The following is a 21,384-nucleotide window of genomic DNA, read 5'->3' on the forward strand; positions in this document are numbered from 1 at the left end:
GAAAATAGGGATAATCTTTACCTTGTAGAGATAATAAAAAAGCTAACAAATAATAACAAAATAGTGGTGACTATTTATTATTGATGAAATTTTATTAATTTTAGATTGTTTATTTTTCAACTATTACATTAAAACTCAAATAACTTGACCTTGGCAAATACTTAAAAAGCTACAGAGTAGCAATGTATAGATTACACTATTTTGTTTCAGATTTTTAAACTTCTAATTTCATTCAGGAAAAGAATGATGAAAGCTTACAAATGCCAAAAATATCAACTTAGATTCTTAAAGGATATAAAAGATTCTTACTTGTAATAACCTCGGTAATCTATTCCTACCTCCTACCCCTTCCAAAATTCTTCTTACAGTACCACAAACTTAATATTCTACCTTCTATCTCAATCAGCAATTAAAAAAAAAAAAAGCTATTACATAAGGGTGTCCATCTCATCCTCATCACAATGCAAAACTAAAAAAAATCTAACCAGTGAATATAAATAACAAGAAGTTGAGGAGCTCGGCGGGTCAGGGCATGATTGTGGTAAAGCATCTGGAAATAAGTCACCTACCCTTGTCCTGGAGTATCACATGGCAATTTGCGTTTTCGTGAATCAGTGGCCAGTGGATCCAAGGAGTTTTCTCCTAATCCACTCATCTTGAATATACATCAGCAACTAGAAAAGAATAATAAGGAGTAAGATAAACACATTATAAAATATCCATGACTCTATGAAGGTACTGACTGCATACTGTAATTCAGAACTATTTTCTCTAAATGGTTAGATAATTCTCAACACCCTTTATCATAAATGAGTACACTGAAAACAACCTCAGATTTCATATTCCAATTTAATTATGCAGAATGTCCAACACCAAGACAAAAATTTCTCAGCTACTACTACAAATGTGCATATTGAATATCTCACAAAGAATAAGGCATCGTCTCCATATTTAATAAAGAGACTGCCAAGCCTCTGATACTGATAAAATCCTAAATTGTATTTACACCCAAGTAAAGCACAAATGAAAGCTTGTCTTGTAATTTGGTAAGAAGCCTTCAAATGGCCCGGCCCAGTGAAGCACGCTTATAGTCCCAGCTACTCAGGAGGTTGAGGCAGGAGGACAACTTGAGCCCAGGAGTTGAAGGCTACAGTGAGCTATGATCACACCACTGCGCTCTGGCCTGGGCAACAAAGGGAGTCTCTTTAAAAAAAAAAAAAAATACATCTTGGGGGGATCTAAATTATTCAGGCTATTTTCAGGACAGCACTTTTTTCTTTTGAAACATTTCATTAATATATATCATACAATGGCTTTTTCCTCTGTTACTTGTATAAATGACATTATAAAATTCCACTACATTCTGCTTAGAAAGTAGATGTAAAATAGGGAAACTCTCATGGTAATAGGGAGGGACACTTTGACAGTGATCCATACAGCAAAAATTATTTTAATATTGACTGATGGAAAAATAATATGCTTTGGCTAAAGTTTAATTGATGGTGAAGAAGATAACTGTAGAGTATTTCTTATTGAGAAAGGAACAGATTTTAATACTCAGTGGTTCATACTGAAGACATCTACTAAGCCCTCATTTACTAAGAATTTTATCTGTACTTAAACTTTTGTATAGGAACAAGATAATCACTGTTCTAAATAATTCCATGTCAACCAACAAAGTCTGAACATTCAAAACCATTTTTTATGTTAAAATGTATCTCGCATCTCAGCTAAATTTAAATTCTGTTAGACATACACGGAAGGAATAAATTTCCACTAGGTGGCACAATACCACCAGAAAGGAAGACAAAGTACTACCAAATGAAAAATTCACTCAAGATGCTGATCAAACTTAAAACAGCCTTTTTAAAAAACCAAAATCACATGATCATAAATCAGGAATTCTAGATTACAACATTGTCTTTACAAATCTACTAGATATTAAGTGTAAATATCAACAAAATTCATTCTATAATTTTAGCAGTAAAATGCAAAGGATGGGCCCGGTGTGGTGGCTCGCGCCTGTAATCCTAGCACTCTGGGAGGCCGAGGCGGGCGGATAGCTGAGGTCAGGAGTTCAAAACCAGCCTGAGCAAGACTCCGTCTCTACTAAAAATAGAAAGAAATGAATTGACCAACTAAAAATATATATACAAAAAATTAGCCAGGCATGGTGGTGCATGCCTGCAGTCCCAACTACTTGGGAGGCTGAGGCAAGAGGATCGCTTGAGCCCAGGAGTTTGAGGTTGCTGTGAGCTAGGCTGACGCCACGGCACTCACTCTACCCAGGGCAACAAAGCGAGACTCTGTCTCAAAAAAAAAAAAAACAATATGCAAAGGATGAAAAGCTGAGCTGACTTAAAGATTTGCTGTGATTTTTCCCCCATGACATAAGTTTAAATGAAGGAAAGAAAGGAACTTAAAATAACCTTAATAGTGGATCAACACTACGATTTTAAAACACACTCGGATCATACAATCTCAGGAGTACTGTATGTCAACATCATAAAAGTCAATGAAAGCCTGTATAAATAATCCAGATTTTAAAGGAACCTAAATAGAAATAACAATTAAAAGCAGTATTTGATCTCAGACAGAATCTTGTACTAGAGGAAAGGTGGTGAGGTGATTCATGCCTGTAATCCCAACTTCTCTGGAGGCTGAAGTGAGATGATCACTCGAGCCCAGGAGTTCAAGACCAACCTAGACAACACAGCAAGACCTTACCTCTTGAAAAAAAATAATGCCATAAAAGGTATTATGGGATCAATTTATATATAAAGTTTGAATATGGATGATGAAAGTGTTATTAATGTTAAATTTCCTAAAGTTGATGTAGAACTATGATTATTTAAGTGACTGTCAACATTCTTAGTATCTAGGGCTATGGGACCATTATATATGCAAATGACGCTGAGCCAGCTGGGAAGAATTATGCGCATTGTGAGTCAACCAAAAGAACAGGGGAAGGAGAGAAGGAATAGAGTAGGGAGTAGGGGTGGAGAGCAGTGGCTCACAACTGTAATCCTAGCTCTCTGGGAGACCAAGGTGGGAAGATTGCTTGAGCTCAGTAGTTCCAGACCAGCCTGAATAGAAAAATTACCTGGGCGCTGTGGCATACACCTGTAGTCCCAGCTACTGGGGAGGCTGAGGCAGGAGGATTGTTTTGAGCCTAGGAGTTGGAGGTTGCAGTGAGCTATGATGATGCCACTACACTCTAGTCAGGGTGACAGACTCTGTCTCAAAAAAAAGAAGAAGGCAGTAGGGCAAAACGTTGACATTAGGTGAATCTTGATGGGAGGACAAATTTAAAAATTCTTTACATTATTTTCTTGCAACTTTAAGTTTAAAATTATTTCCAAATAAAAAATGGTGGAAACTATTTCGGTTTTGATTTTCCAATTTTCATATTTAAAAATGATTCCTTAATTATAAAAATAAAATAATTCTAGCTGTGTCTCAATAATTGGCTTTATATTTATATCATTGAAAGGTTATTTTTAAATTAAGTGGCAAACTATCCACTGAGTAACAACATTTTAAAGATATAATTTATTCCACATTCTAGATATTATTCCTTCCTTTTCCCCAAGACTGAGTGGAAAAACTATTTGGTGAGCAATAGCATTTCTTTCACTTGAAAGACATAATTTAGTCTATATTCTCAATATCATATCCTTACTTTGCTGGTTAAATATAAGCTGAATCCTCAGTACAGCTTAGAGTGCCTAGCACATAATAGTTAATAGGTGGTGAATAAATATTGAATAAGTAAAAGGAACATTCAAGCCACTAAATCATATTTTAGAATTTCCTTCTATCTGATCTACATAATCATTCAATGCAATCCTATTACTTTAAACGTTTTAAATTTTCACTTCTACAGTTGATATAGAATGTCACCATAATGTATTCTGGCAGCATAAATTATATCAATATAAAACCTAACCCTAACCTTGAAAGTCTCTCAGTATGGAAGAAATCAATAAGCACAATTATCAGTCTGAACAGGAAATGCATACACATCATTCGTGTGAAGTCAACATTTATGTGCATATAGAGAAACCTAAATACGCCTACCCATGCCCTAGACACTTGTGGCTTTTTCTCTTGATCTGGCAGAACAGGTTACAATGTACACGTAAGCCTGCACAGTCTCCTTGCTACCAAATTTACTCTATCACACAGTCCGACCTAATTATCCAAAAAATGAACTAATGTAAGGTCATAACTTAAAACCATGGTTTTGTGGTTTACCCACACATTAAGGTATAATTATTTAAGATACAAAATATATTTCATTTTTTTAGGAACAGATTTGACAGATTTCTAATTCTTAGACATGACCAAACGGTAGTACTTAGTACATTTACAACTGTACAAGACTGCAATTTCTGACCCCAAAATATTAATACATACAATAACTAATATAATTCCTGAGTACAAATGACTATGACAAATACTTCTGTTTAGTATTCACCTCGGTTTTAAACATAAAAAACTGTAAATAAACAGCATTTGTTTTGTCTGCCAGGCCTGTTGCCTCCTTCTCACTGGGAAGATATATAATATTATCTAGTTTGGTAGATTACTCCTTTTAAGATATAAAAGGTAAATACCTAGCACAGACATACTAAATCTAGACCATTTTCAGGCAGCAGTCAAGAATGAAGGTAAGAGAGGAGAACATGTATATACCAGGACCATGAAGTTCTGAAGGTTAAGAAACACAGATCAGTAACTGACTACAAAAGTTAAATATGTACATCTTAAATTACAATTCATCTAGAAGACAGAATTGGCAAAATGCAACCTCAAAGGGGAAATAACAGAGCACAAGAGTTTCCCAGTATGTTTGATTATATGAACAGTCTATTAAAATTGAGCCCCCTCTAAATTCTGACTCCCTACAACTAAAGATTATCACCTATAGTTGAAAAGGAAAAAAAATAGGACCTCAATATATATTTTCCACCAAATAATGTGTGCTCCTGAAATCACATCATAAATCCAATAATGAGATGCCTGCATAATTATTCTTAAATTTCCAATGAAGAGATGGCACCCAATTTACTGTTAAACTGGAAATGTACTCTAACACACTCCCAGGTAGATACGCAATCCAATCACAGAAGCCTTTTCAAGCCCCTGTCACCACATTATAGAAAAAGACTAGTGAAAGGCCTAAACTAGCCTAAAGGCCCAAACTAGCCTAAAGGCCCAAACTAGCCTAAACAGCTTTTCGCTTCTGTAACTATGCTTGCTCATAGGTAATTAAGACCCCTACCCCTCCCTTTTTCTTTATCTTTTCCCCTAAGTGTCCCTTGCAAGTTCTCAGAATTGGGTAGTGGTCGTGCAACTGGTTGTGCAACATAGAGCTACTAAAATTTCCCCACCCTAAACTCCCCGGCCACCTGCGTGTGGTCTCGCCCCATAAAAACCCTAAGCTTGAGAGCTTCGGGGCGGCAGCCTTCCCATCTTGGTGATGCTGTTTAGCCCCTGCGCGCGCTGGAAATAAATCCTCTTGCTCTCTTGCATCAAGCCTCTAGACTCTGAGTCTTTTTGGGCGGTCGTCTCTCTCCCAAACGGGCTGTACATTTCTACGGCCCAACATTTGGGGGCTCGTCCGGGATAGGAGAGGCGACCCCTCTTAAAAAGACCGGTGGCACCAGGCTTGGAGGTAGGCCGACTCCGGAGTTGTCCTTTATGTTTGTCTCTGTGTTGTATGTGATGTGTCAGTTTTGAAGTTTAAATTTGGAACGACAGGGTACTAACTCCGTGAGGAGGAAGTTCCTCTGGACCAAGATAGGGTTCTTGGCGGCCAGAAAAACTGTCGCCCTGGAAGACGCTCCAGGGATTAGGGGTGAGTGACCAAGTGGCCTTGGTCGACTCCATTTGTTTGCCTGCAAGTTGTTGCAGGATTGGGCAAGGTAACCCTAGGGTAAGGTATCGTCCTTTGTCTGTGTTTGTGTGCAAAAGCAAGTGGCTTCGGTATTTGTCTACTGTCTGTGTTGTCGTCCTTTTCTCTTTAATTCTCCTTTTTACTCATCCAGGAATTATGGGCCAAGGGAAGAGTACTCCTCTCTCCCTCACCCTGACACATTGGAAGAAAGTACGAGACCGGGCCCACGACCTGTCCGTCATCATCCGGAAGGGCCCCTGGCAGACGTTTTGTGCCTCTGAGTGGCCCTCCTTCGGCGTGGGGTGGCCCTCAGATGAAACTTTTAACCTTTCTGTTATTTCTGCAGTGAAAAAGAAAATCTTTGCACCGCACCCCCAAGGACACCTGAATCAAGGTCCCTATATCATTGTCTGGCAGGACCTCACCCAAAACCCTCCTTCTTGGGTAAAGATGCCGGTGCCTCAGCCTTCTCTCGCCCTAGTGGCCCAGATGGCTCCATCAGATCCAGCTCGGCGACCTCTACCCCTAACTGATCCCCAGGCAGAATCCCTCCTCCTGGAATCTCCCCCACCCTATGTCCCCCAGTCGCAGGCGCAGGCAGCTCGGCCAGGGCCAGGGCCAGCCCAGCCCACGGCCCCTATGGTTGAGGGTCCGGCCCAAGGTACTAGGAGTAGGAGAGGGTTGACTCCGGATTCCACTGTCGCCTGCCCCCTACGCCCAGTGCCAGTTCCCAACTCTGGGCCGGGGTTAGATGACGACACAGCTCCCCTCCAGCTCCCCCAATATTGGCCCTTTTCCACAGCTGATCTCTATAATTAGAAATCTCAAAACTCGAACTTCTCCCAGAATCTGGGAGACCTAATTAATCTTTTAGACTCTGTTCTTTTCACTCATCAGCCCACCTGGGATGATTGCCAGCAGTTGCTTAAGGTGCTCTTCACAACGGAGGAAAGAGAAAGGATTCAGGGGGAGGCGCGGAAGCTGGTTCCGGGGAGGACGGCAGACCTACTACAAACCCGAGAACCATCGACCTAACTTTTCCCCTTGAACGGCCGCTTTGGGACTGCAATGAGGCTGAAAGTAGGGAGCGTCTCCGGGTCTACCGCCAGACTCTGATGGCCGGTCTCCGTATGGCGGTGCGAAAGCCGACCAATTTGGCCAAGGTAGGAGATGTTTGTCAGGGGCCAGAGAGCCCGGCAGCATATTTAGAGAGGATCATAGAGGCCTTCCGGCAGTACACCCCATAGATCCCACTATAGAAGAGAGCAAGGCAGCTGTTATGATGGCGTTTGTCAATCAGGCGGCCCCCGACAGTAGGCACAAGGTGCAGAGAATAGATAGATTGGGCGAGAAGACTCTGCAAGACCTGTTAGAAGTGGCAGAGAAGGTCTATAACAATAGGGAGACGCTAGAAGAGAGGTTAGAGAGGATCAGGATAGAAAATAGAAAATTCCAAGCTAGAAAAGCACAGAAAGCAAACAGAGAGATGGCTAAAATCCTGCTAGCCGCCACAAGAGGGGGGCAGATAGGGTCAGAGGATAGGGAAAGGCCCCGGCGGAAAAGGCTAAGAAGGATCAATGTGCCAATTGCAAAAAGCATAGACATTGGGCCTAAGAGTGCCCCAAAAGAAAGAGGGGCGAAGACTTAAAGGTCCTGAAAAAGTCACGGTTGCAGGACAGGTGATAGACGAATAGGGAAGATGGGGTTCGGTCCCCCTCCCCAAACCTAGGGTAACTTTGCAAGTAAAAGAGAACCCAGTCAGCTTCCTCATAGATACAAGAGCAGAACATTTGGTACTAATAGAAGACACAGGAAAATTGTCCAGTAAGACCAGCTAGGTGCAGGGGGCAACAAGAGCCAAACTATATCGGTAAACCACGTGGCAGAGATTGGATTTGGGTTCAAGATAAACTTGCCTACCCTGTTCAACGAGGCCCTCCATGATGACCTTGGGTTTTCAGAAAAGGCTCGACCTCTGTATGAAGGGCATAAGATGGGGCGAGCATGGGAGTGGCCTGTGCAAATGAAAGACGCTTTTCAGGCCCTGAGGGCAGCCATGCTAGAAGCCCCGGCCCTAGCACTCCCTGATCCTACAAAAGAGTTTCACCTGTTCATAGACGAGAAGAGGGGAAATAGTCAAGGGAGTACTCACGCAGGCCCTGGGACCCTGGAAGAGACCGGTGGCGTACTTGTCAAAAAAAAAAAAAAAAAAAATAGATCCAGTGGTGGTGGGGTGGCCAGTGTGTCTGCGAATCATCGCGGCCAGGGCCCTGTTGGTCAAAGACGCTGATAAGCTCACCCTAGGGCAGCGGCTGCAGATCACCACCCCGCACGCCATAGAGGGGGTTCTAAAGCAGCCACCGGGACGGTGGATCACAAATGCGAGGCTGACTCATTACCAAGGACTTTTGCTGGACGCACCCCGCATCGAGTTCCGGGCCCCTGCCGCCTTGAATCCGGCTACGCTTCTGCCAACCCCCGCTGCAGCCGCACCTAAACGTGATTGCCTTGAGATCCTAGCCGAGACCCAGACGACCCGTAGAGACTTAAAAGATCGCCCCCTTCCAGGTAGCGACCTGACCTGGTCACAGACAGAAGCAGTTTCATCCGGGACGGACGCAGGTACGCAGGGGCGGCCATAGTAGACGACCAAGGTAAACTTGTCTGGGCAGCATGCCTTCCGCAAGGGACATCTGCTCAGAAGGCAGAACTAATAGCACTGACAGAGGCTCTTAGCCGGGCCGAGAAAAAAGGCTGACAGTGTACACTGACAGCTGCTTTGCCTTTGAGACCGTGCACATACATAGGGCCCTCTACAGGGAAAGGGGCTTCATCATGGCAGAGGGAAAGGAAATTAAGCACATGCCTGAAATACTCCACCTACTAGAGGCTGTTTTGCTGCCAAAGGCAGTGGCGGTAGTCCATACCCCAGAACACCAGAGCGGGGATTCAGTAGAAGCACAGGGCAATCGCAGAGCGGACGCTAAAGCTAAGAAGGCTGCAGAAGACACTCCGCAGCCAAACATCCTGCACCTTAGCCTGCCACCCCCAGGCATGGGACGGTTGCCTCCTCTGCCAGACTATTCCAGTGTAAATGACGTCTGGGCCTCAGAGCAGCTACGTGAAAATGGCTGGTTGCGGGACAAAGGGCATCGCCTAATAGTGCCAAAACTCTTAAGACGCCACCTGTTAAAGCACCTGCATCAGACCACACATCTAGGGAAAAAAAAAATGCTGCAACTGCTAGACACTGCTCAACTAAGGTTCAAGTCACAAGGATGGGTTCCAGATAACATCGTCAAAAGTTGCCGAGCCTGTCAGGTCATGCAGCCGGGGAGGACCAGAGGGACCCACGCAGGTATGAGGGAAAGGGGAAGGTAGCCAAGACTATTTTAAGAAGTAAATTTCACAGAGGTCAAGCCTAGAAAATAGGGGTGCTGATATTTACTAGTCATGGTAGATACGTTTTCCAGATGGGTAGAAGCCTTCCCTACAAAAAGAAAAACAGCTTTGACAATAGCTAAAAAATATTAAAAAAAATAGTCCCCAGGTATAGACTGCTAGAAAGAATAAGATCAAATAATAGACCTGCGTTTGTCAGGTTAGTCAAGGGCTGGCCCGGGCTATAGAAATAGATTAAAAATTACATTGTGCATATAATCCCCAGAGCTCTGGGCAGGTAAAGCTAATAAATAAAACAATAAAAAAAACCCTGACTAAATTGGCCCTAGAGACTGGCGGAGACTGGGTGACCCTCCTTCCCTTCGCCCTGTTCCGAGCCCAGAACACCCCTTATCACTTGGGTTTAACCCCTTTTAAAATCATGTACGGCACACCCCCTCCTATAGTTCCTAAAATGAGCCCTGAGGCTCTTCCAAGACATACAAGCGGTGCAGGCTCTACAACGTGTCCACAGTCAAGTATGGCCGGCCCTCCGTAGGGGATTGGGTGTGGGTGAAATGGCATAACAACAAAACCCTCAAGCCGAGGTAAAAGGGCCCCTATCAAATTATTCTTGTTACCCCCACTGCTCTTAAGGTCGATAAAATAGCAGCGACCTAGCTACACCACTCCCACGTGAGACCTGCTAATAAAAAAAGACCAAGAGCGGTGCCAGGACCAGTAAAAAGCAACTGCAGACCCAAAAAATCCTCTAAAGATCAGACTAACCCAAGTAGTGGCGACAGCCCAAGACCGCTAACACAGACTTAGACTGGGGTTGTAGCATCTAAAAATTGACTGAGTGACAAACATAGACGGGTCTCGGTGGGGGGTTGGTTATTGTGTTTTGGGGATGTTGTGTCTTTAGTCCAATGTTTTTAAGATAGAGACCTACAGCTGTATTTACCGCCTCAAACCCCCACCAACCCCATAACCTTACATAAGTCTAAAAATTACTGTATAATGGTGTTAGTGTTCCCAAAAATAATATACCATACTAAAAAGACAATGTATAAAAGCATAATAGGGCAAAGAGTCACCAACCTAATTTTTAAAAAAGAAAAAGAGCCCTTCACAGCCATAACCCTGGCTACTCTTTTGGCTTAGGGACAATAAGAGCAAGAACTAGTATCTCTTCTCTAGCAATGCAGCAAAGAGGGTTTAATACTCTGAGGGCAGCTGTTGATCCGAGGTAGTGCTCCAAAACCAGAGGGGGTTAAATCTAGTAGTCCTCCAGTAAGGAGGACTGTGTGCTGCCCTCAAAAAAAAACGTTGTGTCTATGCAGACCATGCGAGAGTTGTTAGAGAATCTATAGCTAAGGTCAGAGAAGGGCTTGCCTGCCGCAAACGGGAATATAAATGGCAAGCAGGTTGGTTTAAGTCTTAGTTTAACAGTTCCCCCTGGTTAACTACTTTACTCTCCACTTTGCTAGGGCCCCTGCTTATACTCATCTTGCTCCTAACCTTTGGGCCTTATATACTCAGCCGACTAGTAACATTCATCCAAAAGCAGGTCGGCGCAGTTCAATTAATGGTTTTACAGCAACACTATCAGCCTCTTCCAAGAAATAAAGACCTGTAGTTTCAAGATTAAAACTTTCCAAAAGAAAAAGGGGGGAATGAAAGGCCCAAACTAGCCTAAAGGCCCAAACTAGCCTAAAGGCCCAAACTAGCCTAAACAGCTTTTCGCTTCTGTAACTATGCTTGCTCATAGGTAATTAAGACCCCTACCCCTCCCTTTTTCTTTATCTTTTCCCCTAAGTGTCCCTTGCAAGTTCTCAGAATTGGGTAGTGGTCGTGCAACTGGTTGTGCAACATAGAGCTACTAAAATTTCCCCACCCTAAACTCCCCGGCCACCTGCGTGTGGTCTCGCCCCATAAAAACCCTAAGCTTGAGAGCTTCGGGGCGGCAGCCTTCCCATCTTGGTGATGCTGTTTAGCCCCTGCGCGCGCTGGAAATAAATCCTCTTGCTCTCTTGCATCAAGCCTCTAGACTCTGAGTCTTTTTGGGCGGTCGTCTCTCTCCCAAACGGGCTATACATTTCTACGGCCCAACACTAGAATGTAGAACTTTTCAATGAATCAGAATTCAAAGGCTAAAACCAATTCAATCTTTCAGTGTAAACTCTACCACCCAGAACCATGAGCCATTTTTACAATTTTCCTTATCTAAAATGTTTCTACTGAAAAGAATTCTATGCTATATTACTTAAATGTAGTAATACAACATTACACACTTTAAGCTTATTTTTAAGCAAGATATTCTATGCAATTACTTCAAATATAAAGTAGCAGCAATTTATAGAATACCTTTCAATGCTATCAAAATGTAATGCTATCCATTTCTGTATTATTTGGAAAAGTCAGAAGCATAGACATGATAAGATTTAAAATGAGCAAGAATCTTAAAGCAATTGCATAGAATATTTCATATCAATACTATAGGCCCTTCTATACACAACAATCAAGCTATGGAACATACTGAAGCTTAGACATCCACAGAATATAAATTGCTAAAAAATGAACATTCATGGAATAACTTATTGAGGCCAAAAGAGGCAAAGAACTGTACTTCCTAGCTCAAAAAGTATGAAAATTAGGGCCGGGCGTGGTGGCTCACACCTGTAATCCTAGCACTCTGGGAGGCCGAGGCAGGAGGATTGCTTGAGGTAAGGAGTTCGAGACCAGCCTGAGCAAGAGCAAGACCCCATCTCTACTAAAAATAGAAAAACAATTAGCCAGTCAACTAAAAATAGAAACAAGGCACGGTGACTCACGCCTGTAGTCCCAGCTACTTGGGAGACTGAGGCAAGAGGATCACTTGAGCCCAGGAGTTTGAGGTTGCTGTGAGCTAGGCTGATGCCATGGCACTCACTGTAGCCCAGGCAACAAAGCAAGCCTCTGTTTCAAAAAAAATTTTTGGTAGCAGCATTAACCCACTTTCCTTTTGGTTATTTGGGGTTAATATGGGCCGGGGGGGGGGGGGGGGGGGGGGCTTGATTATACACAGCAAACTAGCCAAATGGACAAGGATACAGGAAGTACTCCCTGTCCAAAAAGGAAAGGTATCAATCAACAATACCAGTGTTCATTAGGCAAGCAAGAAGTTATTTTGGGGGACCTAAGAAAAGCCATGCCATGTCAAAATAGGAGGAAATGGGTTACCCAGTACATTTTTTTTTGGGGGGGGGGACAGAGCCTGGCTCTGTTGCCCGGGGGCTAGAGTGCTGTGGTGTCAGCCTAGCTCACAAGAACCTCAAAATTCCTGGGTTCAGCCCGGCGGGGTGGCTCAAGCAGTGCTAGTGTAATCCTAGCACTCTGGGAGGCTGAGGCGGGAGGATTGCTCAAGGTCAGGAGTTTGAAACCAGCCTGAGCAAGAGTGAGACCCCGTCTCTACTATAAATAGAAAGAAATTAATTGGCCAACTAATATATATAGAAAAAATTAGCTGGGCATGGTGGCGCATGCCTGTAGTCCCAGCTACTCGGGAGGCAGAGGCAGGAGGATTGCTTGAGCCCAGGCGTTTGAGGTTGCTGTGATCTAGGCTGACAACACGGCACTCACTCTAGCCTGGGCAACAAAGCGAGACTCTTGTCTCACAAAAAACAACAACAACAAAAAAAAAAAAACTCCCGGCCTCAAATGATTCTTCTGCCTCAGCTTCCCAAGTAGCTGGGACTATATGCATGCACCACCATGCCCGGCTAATTTTTTATATATATTTTTTCAGTTGTCCAGGTAATTTCTTTCTGTTTTTAGTAGAGACGGGGTCTTGCTCTCGCTCAGGCTGGTCACAAACTCCTGAGCGTGAGCAATCCTCCCACTTTAACCCTCCAGAGTGCTAGGATTACAGGTATGAGCCACCGCGCCTAGCCACTTTTCCTAAATTAATAAGGTAAAGGGAAGGAGTTAAGTTTGTGGCAGTACAGGACTGGGCATTTCATATATACTAGGTAATTACAATGACCCTCCAAGATAGAGATAGGGAAATGGCTAAATAACTTTCCTCTAGATCACACACAGATTCCGGGTGGCAGAGCTCAGACTATAATATTTTGGGGGACTCTACAACCAACAAAATATGTATCAAATGTTTCTTGGGAATTATAGTCTCCCCACCACCAAAATAAACCATTTATGTCACTGAGTCACACTATCTCCAACCACTTAGCCAGAAAATGCCTCAGCTTATCAGTAAGAAATTGAAAAGTTGTGACATCCACAGTTTAGGGACATACAGTATTAGGAGCAGAGGCAAAGAGTTGCTCAATCAAGCTCAGCAGGTACTAGTGCTGCTATTCCCCTCAAGTCCCTTACCCTAACCACTATTCTCCAAGTCACTAAATAAACTTCCCTCTTGGTGGTCTAACATAACCCATGACCCTTATTTCCACTTAAGATGAATAGTCAGCAGTTCACATAGCAAAAAGAAAATCTGAGATCAGAAAAATACAAACTACACCCTAAAATGGTCTGTCAAGTATTTTTATTCTTCGGTTTGCTACGATTAAATGCTGGGACCAAGAACTTTTGACTAACAAGCAGTAATTCAGATCATCTGTCAAGCTTGTTTGCCTTCTACAAGGTATGATTAAATATGCTAATTAGAGAGTTTTGGGGTGTCTCTTGAGAATAACAGTAACTTAAGGAATTTTTTTCAAACAACAGCTGTGGATTTGAATTGATTTATTGAAAATTGCTTCAAGCACTATGCAAAAGCAGAGACTGTTCAAGCCAATTAGGAAAAAAAATGTTCTTAGGAAGAATTTATGAGACATTCATACATAAAAGCTCTACCCAAAACTCAAGTTCCAAATTGACACTCCTACTCAGACAATTTAGTAGATAGACACCACTAACCTAAGGGCTTAATCCTACCAGATTTTTTTTTTTTTTCCAAAATACTAAAGAGTGTTTTTCCCAATCTGTTGCCCATACTCTTACTAATAAAATAAGTGCAGCTCCAAGACAACTGGTTCCATGGAGGAAAGAACCCAAGAGAAATATAACTTGCATGTGTTGGGGGGGGGGGGTGAAGGCAGGAGAAGAGATAAATCTATAAACATGGAGCCATTATAAAAGCCTCATCAAGTGGATGACTCTTTCAGTGAATGTCTTCTACTTTTGTTTCCTTTCAACCCTGGTGAGGAGGGTAAGAGCAGTAAAGACAAGGAGGAGAGGGAAGAGAGGGACATTTTTAAATAAAAACAAGCTGACAATATCCTCTTTTCCATTGCTGATAATCTGTTATGTTTAGTAGGATAAAGTATAAACCACCTAATACAATCCATTTTTCAATTTAATTTAATTTCAGCTCAAACACTTGCACGTCCAGAATCATCTTAGGCCCAGGAAATAGAGATCAATGCCACCAAAAACTACTAGAACTCTCAGGCTAGCACAGAAGAGAAAACCATAAAAACAATTATATTTTGTCAAGTGTTAAAATGAAGGAACTGTATGAAATATCACAGAACACAACCAATAGGAACCTCCAAGCCTACAGTTTGTAAAATCAAAAAGAGCATATACTTGGGATCTGCAATAAACTACCTCGGTGGTGACATATGCAAGAAAATAGTATAACTTTGGGTCCTGGTGATTTATTTTCCTCTATTTTTAGTTTATAATGCAAGTATACTGAGAAAGAGGCTAACAAGGAACAATAAAGTAAAACATCCTATTTTTAATATATGAATTAAACGAAAAAGCATCTGAATGTAAATTATTTTATGTACAAAGTTTCTCTCTTCCACCTTTGTATGCCTTGCCTTTTCATTCTTAACAGTCTAACTCCAGAGCTCCTTCACACTTATGCTCCAGTTTAAACGTGATAAAGTTGAATTCAAACACAAACTCCCCAGAGGCTCTAGTACCAGCACTGGGCATACCAATTAGCCAACACAGGTGTTAGTTGCAACTGGAAGTTTGTTGCCAAGAGACTTCTCAACCTCTACACAAGCAATATAGTTGAAGTTCACAGAGATACACTGTGTAGAGGGAGTTAAGCAAGCCACTTCCATCTAAATCAAATTACCCTGTCCTGACAGCATATTAACTAGCTGGGTAACTAACTCTTGTTTTAAAGGTTACACTGACTCCTACAATTTAATAAACTGAATCTATCTCTTATACAAAAAAAAGACCTAACTTTGAGCTTCATAAGCTTAAATTTGGCTTCATTTTAAACATTTTTCAGTAGCATTTCTTCATCATCACTATCACCGTCAGCAACCACAAAAATAAGCTAAAGGGTTTTTTTTTTTGTTTTTGGGGGGTTTTTTTGAGACAGAGGCTCACTCTGTTGCCTGGGTTAGAGTGCAGTGGCATCAGCCTAGCTCACAGCAACCTCAAACTCCTGGGCTCAGGTGATCCTCCTGCCTCAGCCTCCCAAGTAGCTGGGACTACAGGCATGCACCACCATCCCCGGCTAATTTTTTCTATTTTTTAGTAGAGACAGGGTCTCACTCTTGCTCAGGCTGATCTCGAATTCCTGAGCTCCAGCAATACACCTGCCTCTGCCTCCCAGAGTGCTAGGATTACAGGTGTGAGACACCGCGCCCGGCCCTAAAGGAGTTTTTGATAAAGGATGATTACTGAAACATTTCTTATTTTGTTTTTAACTCTAAGTCATTAATATCTTTTTAAATCTCTCCTATATCCCTCTTCTATCTAGAATATTCCTACTATTCAAGCTCAATTGTCACCTCTGGTAAATCCATCCCCAACTCTCTCAATTAGAGAAAGTTTTCCCTTTATCCAAATGCACTTTTCATACTTATTATGCTACTTTACATACAACACTACTTCTGTTGTTTGTCTTTGTTTTGTTTGTTTTTTGGGACAGAGCCTCACTCTTGTTGACCTAGGCTAGAGAGCAGCAGTGTCATCATTGCTCACTGCAACCTCAAACTTCTCCACTCAAGCCACCCTCCTGCCTCAGGCTCCTGAGTAGCTGGGACTACAATTGTGCACCACCATGCCTGGCTAATTTTTCTATTTTTACGAGAGACAGGATCTCACTCTTGCTTGGGCTGGTCTTGAACTCCTGAGCTCAAGCGATCCTCCCATCTTGGCCTTCCAGAGTGCTTAGGATTTCAGGTATGAGCCACCGCACCCAGCCATACTTCTGTTCATTGTTCTGTATTTACTTTCTACCTTGTAAGGTATAAACCATTATATAAACTTGTATGCAACTATTTTATTACTAATTCCTCTTTTTTACTACTGTTACCACCATTCCTTTCGTTCTTTTTTCCAACTCCAGTTCTCCATTGCCTTCCCATCGGCTGTCCTTTGACCAACTCCACATTTTCCTAAAATACTTGGGTCAGGGGCAGAGAGGAGGTGGAGATTAAATACTTCATAGAACTTTGTTGCTTCTTTCTGACATGTCATTTTTCACTTAGGCATTCCCATTCCAAAAATATAGTGGCTTCAAGCTACCTACAAAATACAACTCAAGGCTCTGAATCCTTCAGTTGATATACTATGATATAATAAAAAGACAATGTAGTTTTGTTGGGATCAAGCTTGAGAGCTGAATCTCAATTTCATCCCTTCACTAAAAGGAAAACTTTAGTCACATGTGGAAAGCTTACCACTTATAAAAACTAGGGATAATCACACCTTACATATTCATGTTTATTGTGAGGATACAAAGCAATACACAGCAAGCAAATGGCATAGGGAATAATGGTGATCCGTCCAAGATACACAAAACCATGAACAAAGATGTATGTTCAACAACAGTAAGTTTGCTCTCATTTGAAAAACAAATGGGCTACAACTATCCCATTTGGCAACCAATTAAAAAGATTCAGGCAAATAACAAATTAACAAGTCAGGCTATCTTCAACTTACAGATAGCTGACTGGAATTCAAAACATTTTCCCATTGAAATAGTGTGGTGAGTGGTATTTAGTAGCTAAGATACTGCATGAAAATAGAATAAACCAACTATCATCTGAAATATCTGCGTTGAGATAAAGGTGTAATTAAAGAATAACCAAAACAGGCACCGTTCAGAAGATTCTGAAGAGGACATCCAAGTACCTTCAAAAAGTATTAGGTATATTACACAATGCTGGGCTTTTTTTTTTTTTAATGATCTCTTTTTACCTCTAGATTTGTAGTTTTTCTTTGATAAACATCGCTACATCAAAAGTATTATTTATGTCTAAGGTTGCCCCTTTGACATATAATGAAAATATAAGCAGCAAAGAAAGAGGAAGAAAGAAGCAAAACTTAAAGATTTTACCCACCCTGAGGTAAATGGGAAAGAGCTCAACAAAAAGCAGCAGTGGAGAGGATGAGCAGGTATGAACATAGAGCAGAAATGAAATCTGATATAAGTTTAATTAATAAGCAATAAAGATGTAAAGGAGAGATGATCATAGCATGTGTCCCATTCTCTCCTAATGCATCCTTTCTATCTGCCTCACAGAAGAAAAGACAATATTGAGGAAGAAATGTTAAAACTTAAGAGTTGACATCATAATCCACCTCGAAACCAAAGAGCTGAGAGGTTCAACGTTGGGACATAAAAGCAGCATTAAGCAAAAATGAAGAGGTAATGGTAACCATGATCAAAAGCAAGACAGATATTCCTAAACAGAGTGCCTACAGAGTAAAAAATTAAGTGAACAACACACCTCCCCCTACAGTACTGAAGGTTAGCTCTGTCTAACCAACATCAAACATACAAAGGCGTTATAAATGAGTTTGTTAACCTGTGACACTGACATTACAAATGTTAACAATGTAGAAATATAAGACTGATAAAACACTTTGAATTAATTTTTTTTTAAAAGGGTACTGAAGGTGGAAGATGGGGAGATTTCCTTCTCTCTAAGGCAAAGAAGCTGGAATAGATGATCTAACTCTAACACGATATGGCAAGTCTGACTCATAAGACTTCCTGAATCAGTCATCATCTTTTTTTTTTTTTTTTTTTTTTGAGACAAGAGTCTCACTTTGTTGCCCAGGCTAGAGTGAGTGCCATGGCGTCAGCCTAGCTCACAGCAACCTCCAACTCCTGGGCTCAAGCAATCCTGCTGCCTCAGCCTCCCGAGTAGCTGGGACTACAGGCATGTGCCACCATGCCTGGCTAATTTTTCTATATATATTAGTTGGCCAATTAATTTATTTCTATTTATAGTAGCGATGGGGTCTCGCTCTTGCTCAGGCTGGTTTTGAACTCCTGACCTTGAGCAATCCTCGGCCTCCCAGAGAGCTAGGATTACAGGCGTGAACCAATGCGCCCGGCCTATCATCTTTACTGCTGAGTCTGTGGCTATCCTTGCTGTTTCCATTCTTTTTTTTTTTCCTGGACTTACAGCTTCTTACTCTTTAACAATTATATTTCCACCCCCAGTTTAGATAACCTTAAACTCAAAAGAATCATTTTTTAAAAAAAATGTTCCCATATCTGTAGAAGTTACATGTGTGATAACAGAAATTATCTTTTCAAACAAATCTCTAAAGTCATTATCAATCTTGGGATGACAATGATACAAATAATGAAAGCATGTATTTCAAAAAGTTCAAAAAGAAAGAAAGCTCTCTCAACATCATTTGCCTTTTGGAAGGTGTGGTAGCACTAGTAGAAAGGTTAAAAGGTATCAGAACTGAAATTCAACAATGACCACCTTTCCATTCCCTTCCAAAAAATAACTACTAGATTATATGGAGTCAAAAATCTAGGGTCATGGCCGGGCGCTGTGGCTCACGCCTGTAATCCTAGCTCTTGGGAGGCCGAGGCGGGCGGATTGCTCAAGGTCAGGAGTTCAAAACCAGCCTGAGCAAGAGCGAGACCCCGTCTCTACTATAAATAGAAAGAAATTAATTGGCCAACTGATATATATATAAAAAAAAATTAGCCGGGCATGGTGGCGCATGCCTGTAGTCCCAGCTACCCGGGAGGCTGAGGCAGAAGGATCACTCGAGCCCAGGAGTTTGAGGTTGCTGTGAGCTAGGACGCCATGGCACTCACTCTAGCCTGAGCAACAAAGCGAGACTCTGTCTCAAAAAAAAAAAAAAAAAAAAAAAAAAAAAATCTAGGGTCATGATTGCTTCATGGAAGAAATCTGCAGCAAGTAAAAATAAAAATACTGAAAACAGGATGAAAACTATATCACTCAAGTAATTTAAAACACAATATAGCTTGGTGGTTTTTTCTTTGTTGCTATTCAAAAGTCAGTTTAATGATTCATAACTTTATAGACCTTTTTTCTTTACTTCACAAACCATTCCTGTGCATGTCTTATAAATGCAGCTGGGGGCAACTCATTGTTAAAGAATATTTGAGGCAAAAAATTTAATTATGAACTTCTGTAAAATCATTCATATACCTAAACTGGTTAAAATCCAAACCCACTTCAGTAAGTGTCTTTGAGTGGTCCCTCTTCAACATATTGTGTATTGACAATACAGGCAAAGGAAATAGCATTCCCCACGCTATGTGCTTGGGATGAACGGGTGATCCAAACAGACAAGGTTTTTTGCCTTCAAGACGCGAATGACCCAAAGTCAGGGACCAACAAACAAGTAATATATAATCACAAGTTGTATTATGTGCTTTTAAAAAGTCTTTACTGAAAATCAGTGGCTGTTCTGTGATTCAAAAGCAGAAACAACTGAGTACCAAACAGCACACAATGTTATACAGCTGTTCAAAATCCTAAATCTATGCAGTAAATCTGGTTCTTTTTAACCAAAAGAGACAGATTCAGGTTAACAACTAAATGCCCTTGAAATTGGCCAAACTTCACCAGCTAGCTCAGGCCTGCTTCATGTTTAAGTAGGACTGAATAGAGGAAGCTATAGCAGGGATAGGATGTGTTACTAGATACCAATTACAGCAAGATGAAAGGTTTAAATCAAATGCTTCTAGAATTCCAATTCCAACCAAATCCACTAGGATCAGCGGTTCTCAAGCTTTTCGGTCTCAGGATTCCTTTACTCCCCCGCTGCACCCTCAAGAGACTGAGCCTTGTTCTGTCACCCAGGCTGGAGTGCAATGGTGCAATCCTAGCTCACTGTAGCCTTTAATTTCTGGGCTTCAAGCGATCCTCCTGCCTCAGCCCACCAAATAGGAAGCTAATAACTTTAATTTTTATAGAGACAGGTCTCACTACATGGCCCAGTTTGGCCTTGAACTTCTAGCCTCAAGTATTCCTCCCACCTCAGCCTCCCAAAGAGTTGGGATTACAGGCATGAGCCACCATGCCCGGCTGAGGGTTTTTTCTTTAACTCTCAGTACATGGCAGTGAAGAATGTCATGACTACTGATAGAGTGTGGTGCCACTGCCCTGATTCATGGTAAGGTGCCAGCACTTTTATGCACCACTGCTTCTGCACCATCAGTGCTATCATCAACAGAATGAAAATGGCAAATAATGTATTAGTATTATTAATACTATGAAAATAGTATTAACTCTATGGACCCCCTAAAACAGTTCTCAGGGACTACCAGAGATCTATGAACCACATTTTGAGAACAGTACTACAATAAGGTTGGAGCTGAGAGTTTGAAACTGGTCTAGCTTCTCCAAGATACTCTACAAATTCACTTAATAAATATGTTAGTATCTATTAATACTATCTGCAGACCTAGATAAACATGCCAAGTTGTGAGGTCAAAATAACATGGGGGCTTCCCAATGACAATAGGAAATATTGCTGTCAACCAACAACTTACCTCCTTGCTCCAAATATTATAGTGATGAAATATATATGTTTATCAATTTCAAAAGACACAGTCAAGTTCCAACATGACAAATATATTTATGAAACAAGACACAGCAAACATAAAGCAATAAATTTATAACTCCATGAACCCACTGAGCTCCCCCAGGACAAGAAAAAAAGCAAAGGCAGTCAGGAAATCAAATCATGCACAAGATAAAAGAACCACAGCAAGGCTCGTAGGTAAAAAACAAAACAAATAAAAACACTCATAGGCAGAAACCAAACGAAAAATTCCTGAAAGGAAGGTTAAAAAAAAACAACAAAAAAAAACTATCATCAATAGCTAGAGT

General features: G+C 41.4%; 1 protein-coding gene across 10 annotated transcripts in view; it reads right to left on the reverse strand.

Moving 5' to 3' along the window:
- Window positions 1-21,384, reverse strand: part of NCOA3 (nuclear receptor coactivator 3) — a 141,522-nt gene that overhangs the window by 37,821 nt on the left and 82,317 nt on the right. For all 10 annotated transcript variants that reach the window (XM_012742971.2, XM_012742970.2, XM_012742967.2 and 7 more), the window contains one exon: window positions 570-674. In XM_012742971.2, coding sequence (XP_012598425.2) covers window positions 570-655 — 86 coding nt within the window. In that variant the 5' untranslated portion in view covers window positions 656-674. The remainder of the gene's footprint in view (window positions 1-569; window positions 675-21,384) is intronic.

Source organism: Microcebus murinus, chromosome 16, assembly GCF_040939455.1.
Source record: "Microcebus murinus isolate Inina chromosome 16, M.murinus_Inina_mat1.0, whole genome shotgun sequence".
Taxonomy (NCBI): Eukaryota; Metazoa; Chordata; class Mammalia; order Primates; family Cheirogaleidae; genus Microcebus; species Microcebus murinus.